The following is a 19740-nucleotide window of genomic DNA, read 5'->3' as shown; positions in this document are numbered from 1 at the left end:
CCGACTGGTCAAAATTACCCCAAGAGTGCAGCAACGACTCATCCAAGAGGTCACAAAAGACCCCACAACAACATCCAAAGAACTGCAGGCCTCATTTTACTCTACTAAAGTCAGCGTTCATGACGCCACCATACAAAACAGACAGGGCAAAAATGGTCTGCTTTGCAGAGTGCCAAGATGTAAACCACTGCTTTGCTAAAAGAATTAAGGCTAAAGTCTTAATTTTGCCAGAAAACATTTTGATTCCCAAGACTTTCGGGAAAATACTCTGTGGACTGAGGAGAACGAAGTGTATGTCCCGCATTTTAGAAAAAAAATCCTGAAGGAGAATGTCCGGCCATTGGTTTGTGACCTCAAGCTAAAACAAACTTGGGTTCTGCAGCAGGACAATGATCCAAAACACACCAGCAAGTCCACCTCTGAATGGCTGAAGAAAAACAAAGTGAAGACCTGCAGTTCTTTGGATGTTGTGTGGTCTTTTAAATTTGGAGTGGCCTACAGTCAAAGTCCTAACCTGAATCTCAAAAACCCTCCAATGTGGTGGAATTACAACAATTTTGGAAAGAAGAATAGACCAAAATTCCTTCACAGCGCTGTGAAAGACTCACTGCAGTTGTTGCTGCTAAGGTTGCAGCAACCAGTTATTAGGTTTTGGTGGCAAACACACAGGGTCATGTAGGGTTAGATTTTTTTCCCCTTTAATAATAAACTATTAAAAATGTAGAATTATATATAACCAACAGTTGCCTAAAAACAGAGTTTAATATCATTGCTGTCCTATGAAAAACATTTTCTTCATTTTTGTCGATTTCTAGTTTACTACATATTTTGAACAAACTGTCCCTTACGCTGTGCCAAAATTTCTTGATGAACGGACCAATAGAAACTCTTCAAAATGATCTGAAATAAACTCTTTACATTGACTTCCATTGAAAATTTACGTTTTTTTCTCTATCCTGTAGAGTTGCTGTTTTGGATGTTTTTCATTGGACAGCGACGATATACAAAAGTAGTGTATAATCTACACAGTGAGCTATAATCCACAAATGGCAAAAACGTGGCATAGTGGTCTACCTTTCCAGGAATGTCTGGCTGACCAAAAATTACCCCAAGAGCACAGTGACGCTCATTCAAGAGGTCACAAGAGGTCACACCTTCACTTAAAAATTGCATTTTGTTTTTACTTGTGTTTGTTTGATGATCTGAAACATTTAAAAGTGGCAAACATGCACATATTAATAAATAAGAAATCGTGAAGGGGGCAAACAATTTTTCACAACACTGTAGTCAGATGTTACAGCGATAAGCCCTTTTGTAAATCCTGAAAGATTTCAGAATTCCTCACAACGTCAGACCTCTACCCACCAAGTTTCATAGCCCCAGTGAAAGTAAAAAAAATAATGAAGAGAAAACACACAACACTGCTGCCACAGCGATATTAAAAGTACATAAAATGTTATGTTTATTATAACTATCAGCATTTGTAAGGTTCATTTAAATAGAAAGCATTCTATACAGCATCAAGCAGAATTTTTTTTCTTTTTTTCTTTAGAAAGATGGGGCGAGAGGGCATGTCGACAGCGCCAGAAGACTTGTGTTGTAGTGTCTGTTGGGGTCATAGCTAGTGCATTTATTGCATTACAAAGCAGACATCAAAAAAGAAAATAAATAGTGCAATATAGATATATATTTATATATAGATCTTTTTTATATTTCAGTTTTTTCTCTACCTACACAGAAAAGGAAGTCTTGATGTTCTAAGGCGGTATCTTTCCACGTTTGTATTGCATACAGAATAGAAGAGAAAGAAAGAAATCAAATTATACCCATTGTAAAAGTTGTGCTTCTTATACTTAAAGTAAGAAAAATAAAACGTGTATCGTAGGTCCTGTACTGATGATATTAAAACTAGAAAATCAAAGCTGTGTGATGCTTAAATGTGGAAAATAAAGAAAAGAAAACTGGTGTGAGGGCTGGTGAAGGCTTAACTTGAACAGGACCACATCAGACATTCTGTAGAGTGTGTTTACATGCACTTCATGAACTGATTACTGCAGAATATCAGAGTTTATTATTAATCCGATCAACTTCTACAGCTTTTTACATGAACTTAGGTAAGATAGATTCCCTAATAATGGGAACAGTTGGACAATAATCTGATCTTTTTCTTTGCAATCAGCCAATAAACACACAGAATAAGACGTGACGTAAACTTTGCGTCACTCCAAAGATGTTTGGACGGCATCTTGATTGTACTGTGTTAAACTCTGCTTGCTAATTTTCAGTACCAGGTTCTGTTTTACACATGCACACACTGAGGAAGCCGACTTTATGGTTTACATACACTGAGAAATCTGATTAAAGAGCTTTATCAGATTCTGTAATCTGATTTTAGACCTAATTTTACTTAACCTTACAGAGTTAGCTGTTTATATTAATTATTTACCTGAATAATAAGATAATCTGCAGTAATCCGATTATGAACAGATTTTTGAGTGAATGTAAAACACACTAAGTGATCTTTTAATACTCATTAAATGATTGTTGTATCTTAACAGCTGCTGATATAAAGGAAAACATCATTTGCTTTATATCTTCCTCTTGTAAACACTGGTGGCTTTCAACCATTCCCAGTTCCAGCTGAAATATTATTAATATTATTATATTATATTATAATAATATTAATAATAGTATTATTTACTCTACTTACTCTATTTGTAATCACTGGGCATAATTTTTTTTCCCATTTAAAATAGTAAAAAGAAATAGTGAAAGTATTAAAGCTGATGAGATTTATAAGAAGCGATAAATTATACGGTTTGAACTTTTCGGGGAATCTTCCCCATCTTTCTGTGCTAAGTACAAAACAGATGTGTTAGAATGGTAATCTTACGTAAGAAGGAGAAGAAGAATCATTACATTACCAAAGTCGATCAGAAAGTGTAGAAACGAACGATCAGGTCTCATGCAACACTTGCATAGATTTTTTTTTTTTTTTTTTTCAGTCATGCTATGTTTTCTTTTTTTCCCAAAATACAGAACAATAGATAAAGATAGCAGTGAGACACAGAGAGTGCAAATAAAGATGCAGTACACTATAAAACAAAAATAATCAAATAAAAAAAAGTGTGACTACATTAAACAGTGAAGAACAATAAAGCACAGCACAGCTCAGCGCTGCGTAATGGAACACAGCCTGTGTGATCAGCTCATGATTATGATTGTGAGGACGATAATTCTGAGCACCATGACTGTAAGAGCACATAGGTCAATAAACTCCTCTGTGGTTGGTTATGAGGTGGTCAGTCCACATTCAGCTTAAAAATTAACGTGACAAAGACAAGAACAGGGGACTTTTATAGTATATAGTACATAGTCTTGTTTAATTGACTCCAAATTGAAATTAAGATGAAAGCGATTACTGTGTAAATATATACACAGAGACCACTTAATAAAAATTGAAAGCCTCTGGAAAATAATCAAGAGGAAGATGGATGATCCCAAGCCACCAAACCAAGCTGAACTGTTTGATTTTTTGCAGCAGGAGTGGCATTAAGTTATCCAAAAGCAGTGTGTAAGACTGGTGGAGGAGAACATGCCAAGATGCATGAAAACTGTGATTAAAAACCAGGGTTATTCCACCTAGTTTCCTTTACATTATTTGAGGTCTGAAAGCTCTGCATTTTTTTTTGTTATTTCAGCCATTTCTCATTTTCTGCAAATAAATGCTCTAAATGATAATATTTTTATTTGGAATTTGGCGGAAATGTTGTCTGCAGTTTATGGATTATTACAACAATGTTCATTTTACTCAAACATTTACCTAAAAAAAAGCAAAATCAGAGTAACTGATTCAGAAACTGAAGTGATCTCTTAATTTTTTCCAGAGCTGTATATCGTTTTGGTTAGATTGTTTAGGAACTGTGATAGAGCTATAGGGTCTGTATTAACCCTTTACACTCAGCACACAGTTTATTACTATTATAACCTGCATGACTTTAATAGGCCCTAACATAAAACCATGTGTCATGCCACAAAATCGGGTAAACTTAAATGGATTTTGAATGACTATCCATAGTTTCCTCAACTTCCAAACAAAATGTATTAATAAAAAGGATTCTGCAGAAATGGTACAATCAAAAATGCTTTGTACAATCAATGCAGAGACAGACGGCACAGCGGAAAACACTACACATAAATGTAGTGGTGTTAAGGCATGCAACAGTACATTCACGCTGTATGGTTGCCTGATTGACAAATATAATATAACACATAAAACACCCATTTATGAACAGAGTAAAAAAAACCTTCCTAAAATAAAAACACAATGCAGCCCTCTGCACTGCACTGATGAAGTATGGCGAGAGTGTACTGCAGCTTTATCTGACTTTAGACTGATTTACCATCCGTTTCACCTCATAGTACTTTCAGAGTGAGAGCAATTATCCGACTGTAAACATTGCAAACATCTCTTCCAAACTAGGTGCAGTCCTATAATAACTTTCTAAATAAAAAAAGACTTGCTAAAGAATTATACTCAATATCATACGCCCATTCAGTATATATACACTACTTGCGCATACGCAGATGCATTACCGTTATCCTGTTGCAGAATTGGAAAATAAAAAAACGAGAGTAGATTCTTCTACTCGAATATATAATATATATTCCGAAGTTTCCTTAAGGTCCTTTTCCAACCCTAATGTGCAAAGAGTCCTAAATAGTGATATCATAATCATGCAGTGTTAAAGAGACACACCCAGAAAAGTTAAGGCCAGCTGAAGTTGTCCTCTATTGGAGAAGGAGTAGCCTGAGCTGCTGCTACAGGTAAGTTTTGAGTTTAATTAAAGTTTAATTAAAGTCGATTCGCGTTGATTCGTGTTGATTTGAGTCGAGTCACAATAGTGAGAGACAATGGCTGCGTCCCAATTGCGTACTAATACTGCACTAATACTAACCACTGTTTGAGTGTATGTAATAGTGTAATGTAATTTACGTAATTGTGCAGTATAGATAAAAGTGTGATCCACAATGCATACTCAGAACTGGTCAGTTTTTGAATGTGTTCACAGAAAATGCGATTACCCCACAATGCAATAAGAAACAGAAAGGTAGAAGCTACTTACAGGGGATATGGTGGATAACAACGCAAGTGCAGTGACATAATGTACCAGTCAAAAATTTTGAACACACCTCATTCAATGTTTTTTATCTTTCCTACATTGTAAATGAATACTAAAGTGATACAGATTATGAAGGAACACATAAGGAATCATGTAGTAACTTAAAAGTGTTAAACAAGCCAAAATACTCTGTGAAGCACCCTGTCTGAGTTTCTGATAACTTTAAAGTTTTTTGAGGCTGGTAACTCTCTTTAAATTAACTTGCTCAATAGAGGTAACTCTTGCTCTTCCTTTCGTAGGGTGGTCCTGATGAGAGCCAGTTTCATCATAATGCTTTTTTGATGGTCTTTGCGACTGCACTTGAGAATACGTTCAAAATCCTTGAAATTTTTCATTTCTGAAAGTCATTTTTTGTCTTTAATTCTTGCCATAACAGGCTATTCACTGTATACCAACTTTACCTCTTCACAACTTTACAACTGATGCTCTCAAACACATTAAGAAACAAGAAATTCAAGTGATTAACTCTTGACAAGTTCAGCACAGCTGTTAACTGTTGTCATCTAAGCAAGAGCTGCTACTTTGAAGAATCTAAAATATAAAACATATTCTGGTGTGTTTAACACCTTATGGAATTATTTAGTAAAAAAAAAAAAGAAGTTTTTTTCATAGTTTGGATGACTTCAGTATTCATTTACAAAAGCAGAACAAAATAATGAAAAACTGTGAGTCCAAACTTCTGATTGGTACTGAATGTTAGCAAATTAACATTACGTCACTTTATGTTAAAATTGCAAACTAAATAATTTGTGTATTGTACGCAATTGGGACGCAGTCACTTCCTTTTTTAACCCTTTTCCCTTGTTTTCAGAGATTACGCATGCTGGTTTAATAACTGTCGGAATTATTAATGTAGCAGACGAAAGGCGAATCACCGTAACAAGTAGAAATTAGTGAAGCATAAGATGCTTTGTGTTTATTTCCAGGCCCACAGCAGCCTCACCTTTATGGGACTAGCGCTAGAGATATACTTGCTACGGGCATTACTGAAGGCCTCAACTCATCACAGCACTAACAACACAATGTATACGTGAATAACGTCTCCGATATCTGGCACCTTAATCTTAGTTCAGTAAACGCAGTACGCAACCACTAAATTAACAGCAAGTATATCTCAAGCCTTACGCCACATGTCCCAACACTCCCCCTCTGGAGGAGGAGGAAGAGGATGAGAGGAAGGAGGAAGATCAGACTGTCAGAGAGACGTCGCACTCTTCAGTAAAAGTGAACACGCCTGATTACTCAATATCAGATTACCTTACACTGCTCATATAATCCACTTTTAAAAAATAATCTCTGGTACTTTTCCACCCAATCTGCTGCATCTGTAGCATAAATGTATAATCAGTTTGTATGGACAGTTATGGATACTGTGTTTCAGGTTTGTCACTAAATAAAAAACTATTTAAACCAACTGAAACATATACGATTTTGGCTGCCCTCAAGTCATGTCAGAAATATCGTATGTAAAAGAAGAGTGGACTCAAACGCCACCACAAACTTATGGTTGTGAGCAGGAAAAAAAAGGTTTTACAAAGAATCCCAATAAAAAAAAAATAAAAAAAAACAATCTGATAGTCCATTTTAAATTGGTTATACAAAATAATTATTATTTAGAACAACACAGAAACACTTTAGTCTATATTTGTCGTGGTTTCCTCTTACCCAAATACCCAGCTTACAACTTTTGCTTAGTAGAACTTTCCCCGAACATTACAGTAATGCTTTTGATTGGTAAAACTGAACATTTTCTGAATGTTACAGTTAAAGTTCTTAGCATGTTCAATCCGTCAGGTTGTCTAAATGTTCTTAGAACTTCTTTATTTACTGTTTTTAAATTTTCTGGTACCTTTACTGCAATTGTCATCTTGTTTCAAGGTTTTGAATTTAGTTTTGTTAATTAATGTTAACTGTAATGTTTCCATAATGTTAGTACTCATCTAGCTTGGAAACTTCTGTGAGAATTGTTTTAATAACGTTGTGATGCAATTCATTATTATGTCATGTTATTAGATTTTTTTTTAAATATTATTTCTGTAGCCTTAAATGCTAATCTTCCTGAAACCTTCTCAAAACATAGCTAAACGTTCTTATAATGTCCTCTGTTAGCTGGGTATATGAATGCCACTGAGATTTCTACTGGACTTAAAATGCTCACCTAATGCTCTTTCTTTTTATTATCGACCCCTAGTGGTCAAAAGAATAAAAGACCTGTGTAACCTCTGTACAATTTAGACCAGTAATAGTTCAAATAAATGATAATAAATAAATACATTTTAGTAAATATATTGTTGAAATTGTCAAATATGTCAGCACTGCATGTGTAAAATTTAAAGATTTAAATTAAAAGTCAGTGAATGTCATTCAATTTGTGAAACTGCTTATGAATAATAAAAAAATACTGTAAACAGATTTGTTAGTTTTATATTGTAACTAAACATTATTTGTCTTACACAATATTTGATATTATTCAATATATTTACTTGAAACTGTCACCTCCAAAATGGGGATCAATGGAGATAAACAGCTAAAAACCAAAGTTAGAATTGTGGCTGTCTACTTGTCCAGGATAATATCTTAATTTTAGAAAGTAGAATAAAGCATTTTTATCAAAAAAAAAAAAAAAGTAAAGAAAACTTACCTGTAATTTTTAAATAACTTTAAAAAATACTATAAGGTGCTATAAGGCACCCTTAAAATGCTTTAACTGACCAAAAATAGTTTTTTACCAGTCAGGTATTAAGGAGCAGTAAAGCCACTCTGCTGAAGCACAGTGTTATACAGGAGTTTTAGTTTAATTACTCCAGCATTGAAACTGAAGCAGTATTAGCATTAGCCACTAACTGTGCTAAACGCTAGCTCCTTCACCAGACAGTAGCCTGCTGCTAACTTTGTTGGAGTAGTATTAGCATTTGCCGCTAAGCACTAGCTCTTTCTCTGTTCACAGGCGAGTATATCAACCTGTAGTCTGCATGTTTACCGCGTTAAAACAAGCTACGTGGGATGAACCGCTAGCTAATATCACCCTGGCTTACCGGAACACTCAGAGTTTTCTCAGTGTAGCTCTGTCAAGTGGCGCTAGTGGTTAGCTGCTAATGATAATGTTGCTGAATCCAGCCTTGGTGGAAATCTGGAAATCTAAGCTTACTGTACATAAACAGAAGTGCTTTATTCACCTAAAGAAACAGTTTTAGAAGAGAAATCTGTGCAGATTAACATCCAGCACTTGTTTGAATTTTTTAAGAATTACAGTTTTGTTTACTTAGATGAACTTTACTTTACTTAGTTACCCCAACACCTGCTGAATTAGAGGGAAAACATGGTGATACCCCTATTCCTTACTAGTGTTGCATTATGCGCCTTATGATCAGGTAAATATACAGTATGTCAGCAGTGCTGAAACATTTGATATAATTATGTTAAGAAAATTAACATAGTTTAATTACTGCTACAGTATATGTGTGTGTTTTGACCCAGTAACTACCATCCAGTCTAATCAACAGTGTGCTAAAGATGCAGCAGACAGAGATATGTTGTTTTACAGCGCTGTGGAACTCCTCTAACATTCCCTGACATTTTAAAAACTGCTTTAAAATAACATTTCCTCCCACAGAAATGATATGGAAAGTGGTGGGCTACATTCACTGCTTTAAAGAGTGTAGAGCGGACGACCCGATATTAAACACGCCCCTCCGTCCGACGTTCTGTACAGACCTCTGCATCAGGTGCAGATAAAACTGGCCTAGATACTGCCACATTCATACATTCATCACATGCTATTAGCATTGCAAATAAGGTGTCATAGAGCTCATAGCAAACGGGGAAGTGGGCGGGGCTAAGTGAGAGAAGAAAACAAATGCAGGAAGACAAAGTGAATTTGGAAGGAGGGTCATATGCAAATGACAGCATCCAGCTTGCTATCTGTCTCTATTAGAGAACGCTACCCTGTTTCAGTTCTGGCCCAGCACCCCCATTCCCCCCGATCCGTTTACTGTATCAGATTCATCATCAAACACATGGCCCACTTTTTCACTGCAGGGTGGTGGCTTCCAGTGGGAAGTTATACAAAGGGCGGTTCTCTAAGCACGGTTCTCTTGGCATGGTTCTCTTAGCACAGTTAGCTCCTCTAACCAAACTGTTACACTGTTTGGTTAGAGGAGGGCTTAATGATATAATAATAGCCTGTGCTAACCTCTCAGAAGTGATGCTGGAATGCTAAGAGCATTGTTGGACCAAGCATGTAGCCTGTAGCATGTAGTGCTAAAATCGCATTGGAACGATGTTTCAATGCCGACAGGGACGGGATGGGGCCCTATATCTGGCATATTAACATCACGATTGTGATGTTGGATAGGCCTGTACCTGGCATGCTAATGTTGCAGTCCCATATTGGACAAGGCCCCTTAGTCAGTGTGCTAATGCAACAGCAGTTGCAATTTCAAAAAGGCCTGTAGCCAGCATGCTACCACCACGGTAGCAATGTTGGATTAGGCCTGTTGCCAGCATTCTAATGTCTCTATAATGAACCATAATATCGATAAGGAAAAAAAACCCATGCTAACACAGTACTAGCTATGGTCGAGGTTGTTAGCCAGTGTAAAAATTAAACACACAACAAAAAAACTTAAAATTTAGCAAGTGAAATTATCTAATTTTAAGTCAATAAAACATATTTTTTTCTGATATGAATGTATGTCGTACTAAGCATTGTGTAAGATCAGTAAGAATATTTAGCTTATCATAGGAATAATGATCTTAAACACTGTTATAATTTTATCAGAATTTTATTAGAATTTAGAAGTAATTTGAACTCAAAATGAGCCCCAAAAGTCACCTGTCAATTTATTCGAAGACTTACTCAACTCATTTTAAGACTGTGAGTGCCTATTGTAAGAAATCTTACTAAGGAAAATTAGATTACGCCATTGGCAGATGCTTAAAATAAGCATATGTCTCCATTTAAACCATAGTTTGTCTGGTTTCTCCATTTCACATTTATTTAGAAGCATGATTTGGTTCACAAGTTAGAATGCTAACCTACTTACATTATTATGGGACACTGCTGTGTTGCCAAATCAGAACGAGAACGTGCACAAATGGAAAAAGAAACTGTGAATGGTCCAACTGGTCCAGATTGGACTGGGCAATACAGCACCGCTTTAGTAACCATTTGGCCCTGCAGTTGAAAAGGGGCCAAGTATTTTTTTGCGGGGGAAACACACGGTTTGCTACATCTTTAAATGATCACATAAAACAGTGACCCGTCATCTACATGTCTTGCATTCATACAGACTAGAGCTGGCTGGCCTAAAACCATCATCACCCCCACCCTCCCCACTCAAAAAGGTAAGATGCAACAAAATGCTACAGATTTTTCCACTACTTTATATTCCATGCTAAAAAGTGCTTCTCCTGACTCCCTGGTTTTGGATCCTTAGTTGTTCCAGGGCTGACATCACGCTAACCTGCATTGGTCTTGGTTTAAAAACGCTCAAATCGCTTCTTTTAGATGGACGTGAACTTGAGCCTATGAGAGGTGAGCTGCCTGGTAGTAACTGAACCACCATAGTGCAATATTCTGCAGTAATGATGCTGTTGATCTGAAGACTACAGAACCCACGTAACAAACCGTACACTGACAAACAGTGCTGCACTGAACTGACCTGATTTAGATGTGAAATATATATGTTTGAAGGGAACTTGGAGGAAAATGCCAAATCAGTCAAACCCAGCTCTGATACATCAGCCAGCAAGCAGAGAGCGCCACCTACCCACCAACAGAGAGCATGGTCAATTGTGCTCTCTCAGACTCAGGCTGCTGATGGCAAAGCAGCATGATCTGGGATTCGACTCATCAATCCTTGGATCATGGTGGTGGTGGTTTAAGTAATGCTGTTCACACTTAAATCAGACAAATTCAGTGCATTTATTTACACAGCGCATTGTTTTTCTGCAGCTTCACCACCTCTTCTCTCTCTACACGTCCCTCACACTCCTCTACTCATCCCTCCTTCTCTGATCTAGCCACTCTCCTCTCAGTAGTTATCTCGGGGCCATGCCCGCGGGCGCTGCCGGCTGCCGCGGTGGTTGTGGCCGTCCTGTGAGTCTCGCTGCTGCAGCAGCCGGTCCTGCGCCTCATGCCCGTTGGCGTTGTGGACGCCGCTGGGGTGGTTGCGGCCGGGCGGGTACATGTCCCGGTACGAGTGGGAGTGACAGGGGGGCTCATACTCTTCCTCTTCCTCCTCAGCATCCTCTTCCTCCTCCTCCTCCTCTTCCTCGTCATCCTCCGGAGGGTGCAGGGAGCGTGAGGCTCCGTGGTGGAGCGAGCGCGAGTCACTGGCCTCGTCTGACGGCATGAGGCTGTCCTGCTCCCCCTGCTCCTCCTCCTCCACACCTCCCGCACCCCCCACAGACAACAGCTGCTGGTTCTGGGACACAGAGAAAAAGAAAAGAGAGAGAGAGAGAGAGAGAGAGAGAGAGAGAGAGAAGGAGAAAGTAAGACTTCCAAAATGGAATCCAGGGCATCTCACAGAAGTTCTTTTTTCACGATTACAAAAAGAAAAATTAATTATTCCTAGACAGCGAGACCCAGATCCAGATAGAGGACCTGTAAATACACATGGGTCTGATGGATATATTGTCTGGTAAATACAATAAACTGATGTCTTTTTGAATATTTAATAAGACATGATGAGATGTTAAGAAAACTGTTTATTAACCTGTTTATGTTGGACTATTTAGTAGGTTTATGTGGTTTTGTACTGTACTATACTTCCGAATAACCTACACACAATCTCAACAAACTACGCCGCTTTTCCAGTGCAGGATCAAATGTTTACTAAGGTCCTGTCGAAATGTTAACAGAGCATCCTAACTAAATGCAAAATGGAGAACTATGTTTTCACGCCAGCTACTGAATCTGTCCAACATTGCTACAGCACCGTTAGCCCGGTGGCTATGGGCCTTGTTCAACATCGCTACTGCAGCGTTATACACCAGCTACGGGACTCGTCCCACATTACTACCGACCTCTTGCAACCTTGGTACTGCTGGTTATGGGCCTTTTCCAATATTTCTAGTGCAGCATTAGCATGCTGGCTATGGGCCATTTCCAATACTGCTACTGCAGCATTAGCACGCTGGCTACTGGCCCTGTTCAATGTTGTTACTGTGCCGTTAGCACACAGGCTATGTGTCTCGTCTAGTATCGTTAATGTAATATTATACACCAGCTATGAGCCTTATCTCACATTACTACTGACCTCATGCAACCTTGCTACTGCAGCGTTAGCACGCTGGGTTAGGGCCTTTTCCATCATCCCTATCACAGCTGTAGCACAACCCAGCAGTCCTGCCACTCCTGTTTATTTTTTATTTCTTCTTAGGTTTACCTGTTTTGAGATCAACTGTTCTGCAATAGGGTTTAACAACCCTCTGGGCTGGAGAGCTACTAGTCTGTAGCACTCCATCCCATTACACTTCATTTTCCAAAAGATTTCAAGATTTTTTTTGTAGTCCGCCACATAATGGCTTGAAAAAAAAATCTGGTCCGCAGCTAAACTTTAGCATTTTGGAGTAATGGGAGGTCAAACTTAGAATAAATACCCATTTGGTTTTGCATAAACCATATTTTAACATACTAAATTATTGGGGGGTTGAATTATTCTCTACAGTGGAAAAGATACCTACCAGTCAGGAGCTTAAATACACACAAACTATTTACAGACAAATGAAGTGAAAGGAAAACATATATAAGCAGGACAGCAAGTCATTAAGAGTGGAGAGCTCAGATCATTTAAAAACAATAGTCAACTGGACAAGCATTACTGGTGAAATCAGAGCAGCAGGTTTTATACTGGAGCAGGGGGTCATTAGCACCGGAGAGAGATGGAGGTTCAATTCACAAAACATACATCTGTCACCTCAGATACAGCCATCTTCCCCAAGAATACACCACTTTATCCCACAGGAAGAAAAACACAGAGCTGTATCTGCTTTGTGAATTATCTCATGGAGTTCCTGCAGAACTTGATGTGAAAAAACAGCGGCAGGGACGGAAGGTGAAGGGCTTCAGTCAAAGCAGCTTATTTAGGAATAGTGTATCGTTAAATAAAGGGTGCTATTTATACTGTTCTAATTATGGCTTATTTACATACGAGAAAACATTTAGCCTACTTCCTGTTTAGTACTACAGTGCTTTCGTAGCCTGCAAATACATTTTTAGATTTTTTTTCTTTATAATTTGCTGTTATAGCTCAGTGTGTCTGTGTCTGTACGTGCATTTTGTAAATGTATTTTTTTACTAAATAGTATATTTTTAGCTGTTATTAAAAGTGTTTTTGTAGTTTCTACCTACAGTATGTACATATCTGTGAGTACAGCTGTAGTTCAGTAGCTAGTTTAAAGGAATAACTCAACATTTGCCTTCAAATACAACATATTGGGGCTTTTACAGGACAAAGAACAAGACATAAATAATCCTGATACCGAACAAATCATAACATATAGTAAGGTAAAGAGTTTAGCTATATTGCAGCATTTCTGTTGCTTTCCTTAGCTAAAGGAGGCTAGTGCTATTAGCATATTAGACAAATTTAAATAGGTAGGAAAATATTCTGCCGAAAATGGGGAAAAAGCCATTAAAAAAGCATTCTGCCAACGTCAGAGAGCATCTGGCTCTTAAAGGTAATGTGAGGCATGTGACACACTGATTAATGAAGAGAATTAATTAAGATAATCAATACATGCCTTTTGCACATTACGAGCACATTTTTGGATAATGATACCAAATACACACTAACATATACTAAATTAAACTGCACAGTGCGCGGTTAATGGCTCACCTATAGAACACTAAAATAGAGCCCTAAATAATTTATATAAGTAATGACTCCTCATTAAGATTTACAGCGGTGCTTGAAAGTTTATAAACTCTATATTTTTTGCATTAATATGACTTAAAACGTCAGATTTTTACGTCCTAAAAAGTCCTAAAAGTAGATAATGAGAATCCAGTTAAACAAATGAGACTGAAATATTATACTTGGTTATTTATTTCCTGAGAGAAAATGTTCCATTATTATATATTCGTGAATAGCAAAAGTATGTGAACATTTGCTTTCAGTAACTGCAACTAAACATTTCCGGTAATGGGTGATGTTTAAGGTCATATTTATGCAGAAATATAGATATGTAATATCCAAAGTGTTTACAAACCTTCAAGCACTGTATTGTCTAAGACCACACAAGCTAACTGGCAGTTTCCACATACAGTCTGCAGCTCTGAGGTAAAGAGAAAATGCACTTCATAGCTCACTAAGCCACTACCAGTAATATATTTAGTCTGAATGAATATTAATATTTTAAAGATTTAAATAAATTACATTTAGGTTACATTACTGTGAAATAAAGCCTGGCTGTGACTTGGCTAAATCTTAGCTGCCTAGCACTAGCTAACTAGCGTGTTGACCCTATGGTGGTCAGTATGGATCCTCACAAAGGACAAAGGCAAAGATGCAGTCCTACAAGTAAACAAAGCATTTCCAATTAATACACAGTATTAATTAATTAACAAACGTTATCAGCCACCAATATTACGTTTTAAAGGAGATTCAGTTTAGTTATACAGCACCGAGACTGGAGCAGTATTAGCATTAGCCACTTCCTGCGCTAAGCGCTAGTTCATTCGCCGTTCAGACGTGAGACAATTGGATTGCAGTCTGCGTGTTTATCATGTTAAAACAATCTACGTGGGATAAACCACTAGCTGATATCGCCCAGACTTACCTAAATCTAAGCTTACTGTAAATAAACAGAAGTGCTTTACTCCCCAATATAAACAGTTTTCAGAAGATAAATCTGTTTAGATTAACATCCAGCGCGTATTCGACTTTTTTTTTTTTTTTTTTTTTTAAGAATTACAGTTTGTTTTTATTTACCTAAGCTTTACAGGTCTCACCACTCAGAGGCAAGTTCCTACCTAGTGTCGCATAATGCACCTTATATTCCAGTGCACCTTATTGTGAAAATGTTTGTTAGTAATTAGCTAGTTTTTTTATATCAAATTGAATGTTTCAAACATACAGTTTGTACAGTTGTTTCATTAATTTCATTTTAAAAGCATGCACATTCAAATCTAATTTGACCTAAAAAAAGAGTAAAGACAGATAAACGCCAATTTAACATCCATTCAATGACTGATTGCTCCAAAAATATTTTAAATTGTAGTTTTGTCATTGCTTTTCCTGTGAAGTGTAATACATTTAGACAATTTAATTATGTTGAAAAAAATGGCAAATATTCAACGATTGACCAAATGTTTCATTTTGTTTGTATCCCTACCAACGGCTAAATAATGATATTGGGCTAAAATTATTTGTCTGAAGACTTTAAGTGACTTTCACGACTATCATTCAAATACCATAATGCACATTCATATAAATAATGTTAAATAATCAAATAAATGTAAATAATGCTATCCCTGACTTAAATAGTCCCTGATGTCAATTTCTTTACCATATAATTGACAGCTGGGCAGGCTTTTAATATTACTTAGTCATTTATAATAACTATATGTAGCAAAAACAGCCTGTAACATTAGCACATCTAGATGTTTTGTATTTATTTTGTTGAAAATTAAAAATGGCCTCCCTGCCTGTTGGCACCTTTCTTCTAGTTGATTTTGTATTTGTATTAACGTGTACTAGTATGAAGTATGAACAAATTTTGGCAAGGAGCTCTGTTCTAAATGAGGAGATTACGTCACAAATCGTAGTTAGCTCAGCGCTAGTTGCGTGAGGTTAGTTAGTAAACTGGTGGATATTCTGCCGGCTCCCTCGCTGCTCTGGAATTTCAGGTTTAGGAGTGTACCCTCCAGCATCGCTATTTTAACATTTAAAACAAGACAATAAATAAAATTAATTTGACATCAAATGACTAAGAACAAAAGTATCATAAAATTAATAACCATTAATCCAGTATACATCCAAAACTGTTTCCTGCATTGCTGTGCTCTGCTATATAAGAGGAAACAACCTTTTCTAAAAATGTTGAACTATTCCTTTATTTTTATTGAGTGACACACATCAAAATAATCATATTCTACAGTAGGCTAAGTGTCTCCGTGTTATTATGAATGGAGCAGGCAATCATCATGCTTCTTTTAACACAGTAGTATATCAAAATCATATATTAAGCACATATGATTTTCAGTAGATTCCAGCCATGACTATTGATTTCGGGGGGTGGCAGGGGGGCGGGTTAGAGGGGTTTAGGGTGAAGGCGGTGCGGTGGGCTTTAGGAAGAATCAAGGTGTGGATTCTTTTAGCATTAGGTGTAGGGAGGAAAGTATGAAAGCTACCCTCCTACTCACCCTGCGATTGTTAGCGATCATTCAATTAATTCCTGTGTTTCTGAGAACTGCAAAAACGTTAGGCAGGGATGAGTGACAGACACAGACTGAGATACAGTTACAGGATGAGAACATTTGAAGGAAGCTTCTGTAGACAAGACAACACAGGGTGAATGATGAGAAAATGGAGTACAGCAAGAAAAAAAAAACTAAAAATATAAAATATAAACAATTTACAGCACCTGTTCACTTTAAAAAACATCAAACATGCTGAATCCAATACATATGAGTAACATCACTTCCACTAACAGCATACCAATACTTCATCATCTTACCTTTTTTCTTAAAGTTTATACTGTACAGTGGAATACACTGAAATTTATTAGATGTTTTAATATCTTCTAACCTTAAAGTCAGGCTTTCTACTGCTTTTAGTAGACTTGCTTTTGTGGTTTCTGATTCTATGACATACAGTTAGCTACAAAAATGGACCAAAGTACATTGATCTTAGCCTAAATTGAATTAGTAATTAATCTTTACTTCAAATCAATTTGAAGCATAATGTAGCAACAGTATTTTTTTTTTCACTAATTTTCTGTAACTAACCTTTCCCTCCTTTCTACACTGCTGTTCTACAGTTCTGAACAAGTGAAAGTGGATGAATGGGATTGAAAGCAGTGAAATATACCTGCAGGCTGGAGATGACTGAAGGCGGAGTCATCAGGTTTTGCTCCAATAGTGGGTTGAGAGGGGCGGTGCCCGGCAGGTGGGTGGCGCGCCAGTAGACCTCTAGGTATTCGGCTAGGTGCTCACAGGCATCCTCAAGTTGGTTCTCATCCAGAATTACATCAAACATCTCCTGATGGGGAGATAGGGTGGAGGAGAGATGACATGTGGGGGATGGAGTTAGAAGATATTATATTAAATATCTTATGATGGACGTCAGGTGACGAGAGATGGTTTTGAGCGACTGGTAGGAAAATGGCTCTATGGAACAACATGCAACACAGCTTTTGTCAGAACCGGGATTAGAACAGCAACAGTCTTAAAGCACTACAACTAGGGATGCAAATTATCGATTAATTCGTTAATCATTAGTTGATTGATCTTATCGATCGACTTTCGATTAATTGATAAGCGGCGTTTTTACCTGAATTTTAGTGTTTCAATAGGGCCTTTAAAAATACCAGCTAAATAGTTAAAACACTGAGCTCAAAAAGTATATATTATATTATGATAATTATATTGTATTATATTATATTATATATTCCTCAAGTAATTATGCATTAGGAAAAGAAAGCAGACTTTTTATGGTATAAGAAAATACATTCTTTAATTTAAAAAAAGAAATAAATTAAGGACTGGCTCAGTTTTTGCGTTTTTGTACCATTAGACATATAAAAAAAAAAAAAAAGAATAGAAGAAATTAAATAGAGAGCCAAACAGATTATTATTGAGCCTATAGATTATGAAGAAACTGCATCTAGGCTATTAATTAGGAAATCCTCAACAATCCTCAATGCAATGAGATCCTGAAACCCTGTACCGTCAACTGTCTTGATTGGCATCAAATCTCTCTTGATCATGCTGCATATCCTCTCTGTAATGTCCTCCGCCCTTCTCTCATCACACGCTCGCGCTCTCAGTGAAACTGTGACGGCGTTCAAATGATAACTGAGTGAGCTAGTGGAATTGTTGTATTTCAATACCGCATTACACAGAGAACATTTGACTTCTTTGCCTAAATTAACAATGTTGAAATGGTCCCACACCGCACTTATTTTCGCCCGCTTCATTTTGTTTTCAACCCTGGTCTCTCGCGAGTCGTGTTCACCTCTCGTTCTCACGCTCTGTTCAAGTTACTACAGTAGCGCCCTCTAGCGATTAATCGCGAGTAATACATTTTGTTCGAGCAACCTCTTGATCGACAATTAATCTAAAGTCGATTAATCATTTGCATCCCTAACTACAACCAAGACCAACACATCTACACATTCAGATGAAATGCTTACCATGTTTATCTTTAGAAACAGTAAAGGCTATTAGACTGTGTACTTACATACACATACACTATCATTTATTAAAAACTAGCATTTCCTGCTAGTATGTTATACACTGCATTTTATCTGCATTTTACCTAGGATAATATCTACATATAGTATAATTAGCGTAACTCTCAGCAGAATCTACAGTGGCTTGCAAAAGTATTCATACCCCTTGAACTTTTTCATATTTTATCACATTACAATCACAAACACCAATATATTTTATTGGAATTTAATGTTAAATATCGACATAAAGTGGTATACAGTTATGAAGTGGAAACAAAATTATGCATGATTCAAAACAATTCAATTTTTTTTACAAATAATAAACTGAAAAGTGTGCTGTGCAAAAGTATTCAGCCCCCTTTTCTCTGAGTGCAACCAATTGCATTCAGAAGTTGCCTGATGACTGCTAATGACTAAAAAAAAAAAAAAAGAGTCCACCAGTGTGTAATCTAATCTCAGTACAAATACAGCTGCTCAGTGACAGATGTTGGTTAAGAGAATATTGGAGAGTAAACAGCATCATGAAGAACACACCACACAGGTCAGGAATAAGGTTATGGAGAAGTTTAAAGCAGGCTCAAGCTATAAAAAGGTTTCCCAAGCTTTAAACATCTCACAGAGCACTGTTCAATCCATTATGGAAATGGAAAGAGAATGACACAACTGTAAACCTACCAAGACAAAGCCGTCCACCTAAACTGACAGTCCGAACAAGGAGAGCACTAATCAGAGATACAGCCAAAAAGGCCCATGGTGACTCTTGACGAAATGCAGAGATCCACAGCTCAGGTGGGGAAATCTGTCCACAGGACAACTATTAGTTGTGCACTGCGCACAATGTGGTCTTTATGGAAGAGTGGCAAGAAGAAAGCTATTGTTAAAAGAAAACCCCAAAAAGTCCTGTTTACAGTTTGCCAGAAGCCATGTTGGGGACACAAATAACATGTGGAACAAGGTGCTCTGGTCAGATGAGGCCAAAAGTGCAAAACGCTATGTGTGGCGGAGAACTAACACTGCACATCACTCTGAACACCATCCCCACTGTGAAACATGGTGGTGGCAGCATCATGCTCTGGGTCTGCTTTTCTTCAGCAGGGACAGGGAAGTTGGTCAGAGTTGATGGGGAGATGGATGGAGCTAAATACAGGGCAATCCT

General features: G+C 37.2%; 1 protein-coding gene across 2 annotated transcripts in view; it reads right to left on the bottom strand.

The window, feature by feature from the left end:
- Positions 1 to 1438: 1438 nt before the first annotated feature.
- The window catches only part of cacnb3a (calcium channel, voltage-dependent, beta 3a), a 60002-nt gene continuing 41700 nt past the window's right edge, over positions 1439 to 19740 (bottom strand). Inside the window, exons 13-14 of one of the 2 annotated variants that reach the window (XM_022663522.2) lie at positions 17222 to 17392; positions 1439 to 11611 (exon numbers count right to left, since the gene is read on the bottom strand). In XM_022663522.2, coding sequence (XP_022519243.2) covers positions 11219 to 11611; positions 17222 to 17392 — 564 coding nt within the window. In that variant the 3' untranslated portion in view covers positions 1439 to 11218. Of the gene's footprint in view, positions 11612 to 15781; positions 16602 to 17221; positions 17393 to 19740 lie in introns of those variants that run through there. The other variant, XM_049486351.1, reaches the window with a different exon arrangement.

Source organism: Astyanax mexicanus, chromosome 13 (assembly GCF_023375975.1).
Source record: "Astyanax mexicanus isolate ESR-SI-001 chromosome 13, AstMex3_surface, whole genome shotgun sequence".
In the NCBI taxonomy this organism is placed as follows: domain Eukaryota; kingdom Metazoa; phylum Chordata; class Actinopteri; order Characiformes; family Acestrorhamphidae; genus Astyanax; species Astyanax mexicanus.
The sequence above is the reverse complement of the archived record's forward strand: the minus strand, read 5'-3'. Positions and strand labels throughout refer to the sequence as shown.